The following is a 2,563-nucleotide window of genomic DNA, read 5'->3' on the forward strand; positions in this document are numbered from 1 at the left end:
ACAGTATTTGTACTAAAAACCCCACACTATCCTTGTGATTTGGCACAGAAGAAAGAAATCTTGTAGGTAGGTGGAGTATGTTGAGGGCTTTGTCTTTCAAGTTGATGCAACTGGAGAGCCACTTGCTCAGAATAATGTTATGATTAATGAGTTAGCATGAAAAATGTTTTATTGTAAAAAAAAAAAATTGTAGTTGAAAATAAAATTGTAGTGTTGTCCATACATACAAAATATGAACAGGTTTCAAAAGCCGATTAGGATTTGTAGACTCCACATGTAATTCTCATGTGCAATTCTAAAGTTAAGTAGAAATCCACTGAAGCAGGATGATGTTGATAATTACTACTATACCTCATTCTCTTTTAGAGCCAGCTAACAGTGCACGCTAAGGTTACCAGTGCTAAATGCACGTGGGCCTCATATTATGGCTATTACAATTGCAAATATAAATTTTCAAGCAAAACTAAGGTCTTTGGAAGTTCTAGAGGTAACATAGGTACTGCAAGAGCCTTAGTATTTGAAAGCAGATTTGTGCCACATTGTGTAAGAAGAGAATCTCCTATTCCGTGTTCGACAATTTTATATGATTTTTACTGGTTTCCAGCTGGTGCTAGAAGAATTTATCCTTACATTAAGACTGCATGTTTGTTAGCTATGAAAAATACAAATTAATTAAAGTTTGTCATATTTTCGAGTAAGTTTGTTAGAAAAAATGGACTGTTGTTCATTTAACTTTTAGGATTGTAATTTTTAATCTTACCGTAAAGTAATTTTTGGTGTTTATATTCCACAGGCTTAGGGCAATTCCATTGAACTACACCCTTGAATCACAACGGTAATACATGTCTAATAGCTGCAGCCAAGACTGGAACCGAGCTATAAATGAATTATAATGGCAAGGTTTGCTTGAGTATGTAATTGTTCTAACACAGAGGTAGTTACAGAGCTTCAGAAACATTCCTGTATACCATTGAAATTATTCCTATTTCCATGAACAGAATTTTTAAATAGTTTTGACATATTTTTGTTCCTCTAAAGTTAGACCATCTGTTTTTTGACTGGTAATTATATTCTGAACTATGTTTTGGCCTTAGAATTCATAGTTATTTGCAGGTGTCTAGACAGTTGAATATTCATATATATGTAGTGTGAATCATAAAATCAAAATATCTATCAGAGTGTGGCAAGTATTATATTTAAGCAGTATTTTTTAAATAGAAGTTATCAAATTTATACCTCACTATACTTAATATAATTACACTGTACCTTAGAAATTATTAGTTAATATGGAATGTTTGCTCATACTGAATATATTTATTATATTGAAATTACATAATTATATATTATAATTATATTTACTGTACATTTCAGTAAAATAGGCTTATATCACCATAAGCAAACTTAGATTACTGGTATCTCATCGAAGAGTTTCATCTGTATTGAAGGTTTGTATATGGCATTAGAATAAATGAATTAGTTTTTCTGTGATCTTTTTGGATCCCACATCACTTAATTTATCAAATGCTTCATTCGAGCAGAAAGACAGTGCGGAATAACTTATTAAATTTACCATGACAATGGTTAAACAGTTGACAAGATCAATGTATGATTCTCTAGGGGAACTGTCCAACCTTTGACCCAGTTTCTTGAGCAGCAGACATTTTTACAACTACAGTAATGCTTGATTTCTGCATTTTTTCACTGCAAATCAGTTTTCAGTGTGTCATTTTGGTGCACTTGTGAATTTTGATGAATAGGTAGCATATTTTTATGCAGTTGTCTACATGCTGGCATATCAAGGCTCATGTAGTGTGACTGGTTCATTTTTATTTGTTGAAAAGTAAGTTAATTTTTTTTTTTTTAAATTGGCAACATGTAGTTCTGCTGTAGATATTAATATTTGTAGGTTTAATTTTTATATAGCATGCTTGTTTGTTCTTGCTGTAGGAAGCAAGTGTTATTTAAAACTTTATGTACAGCATTTAAAAGTGCTGCCTTATGGGAGTATTTTTTTTTTTACTTTCCTGTAGTAGTTCTTAGCAGAAGTCTGGGATTTGCTACATGACTTTCCTGTAGAAGTAGAAGTGGTCTCACTAGATTGCTTCCCATGAAGTTCATAGGTCAACTGTGTTGTTCAGGTGGACCTTGCCATCAAGGAGACTGCCACCAGAAAAAGGATTATAAGAATTCTTAAAGATTATAGTTGGAGAATTTGGCCATGCAATGTTACTGTATAGCTAATTTTTTCAGTGTTCTCAAGCAGTTCACTGTAGACATTACTTGATGTTATGTGCAGCGTTCCTTCACCCCTAGCTGTAACCTCTTGCATACTTTGACTGTACCTCTGTTCTTATTCTCTTTCTTCCATTTTACTCTCCACCCTCTCCTAACAATTATTTCATAGTGCAGCTGTTAGGTTTTCCTCCTGTTAGTTCTCGGCTAGCACTCTGCTAGGCCCGAGTTCAAGTCTCCAGCCGGCTGGCCAATGAAGAATTAGAGGAATTTATTTCTGGCGATAGAAATTCATTTCTCGGTATAATGTGGTTTGGATTCCACAATAAGC

At 33.6% G+C, this 2,563-nt stretch overlaps 1 protein-coding gene across 1 annotated transcript in view; it reads left to right on the plus strand.

The window, feature by feature from the left end:
• The window catches only part of LOC136833048 (protein suppressor of hairy wing-like), a 117,734-nt gene extending 116,253 nt beyond the window's left edge, over nucleotides 1-1,481 (plus strand). Inside the window, 1 exon segment of the mRNA XM_067094696.1 lies at nucleotides 794-1,481. Coding sequence (XP_066950797.1) covers nucleotides 794-799 — 6 coding nt within the window. The 3' untranslated portion in view covers nucleotides 800-1,481.
• Nucleotides 1,482-2,563: the final 1,082 nt, after the last annotated feature.

The sequence above is a fragment of the Macrobrachium rosenbergii genome, chromosome 51 (assembly GCF_040412425.1).
Source record: "Macrobrachium rosenbergii isolate ZJJX-2024 chromosome 51, ASM4041242v1, whole genome shotgun sequence".
In the NCBI taxonomy this organism is placed as follows: domain Eukaryota; kingdom Metazoa; phylum Arthropoda; class Malacostraca; order Decapoda; family Palaemonidae; genus Macrobrachium; species Macrobrachium rosenbergii.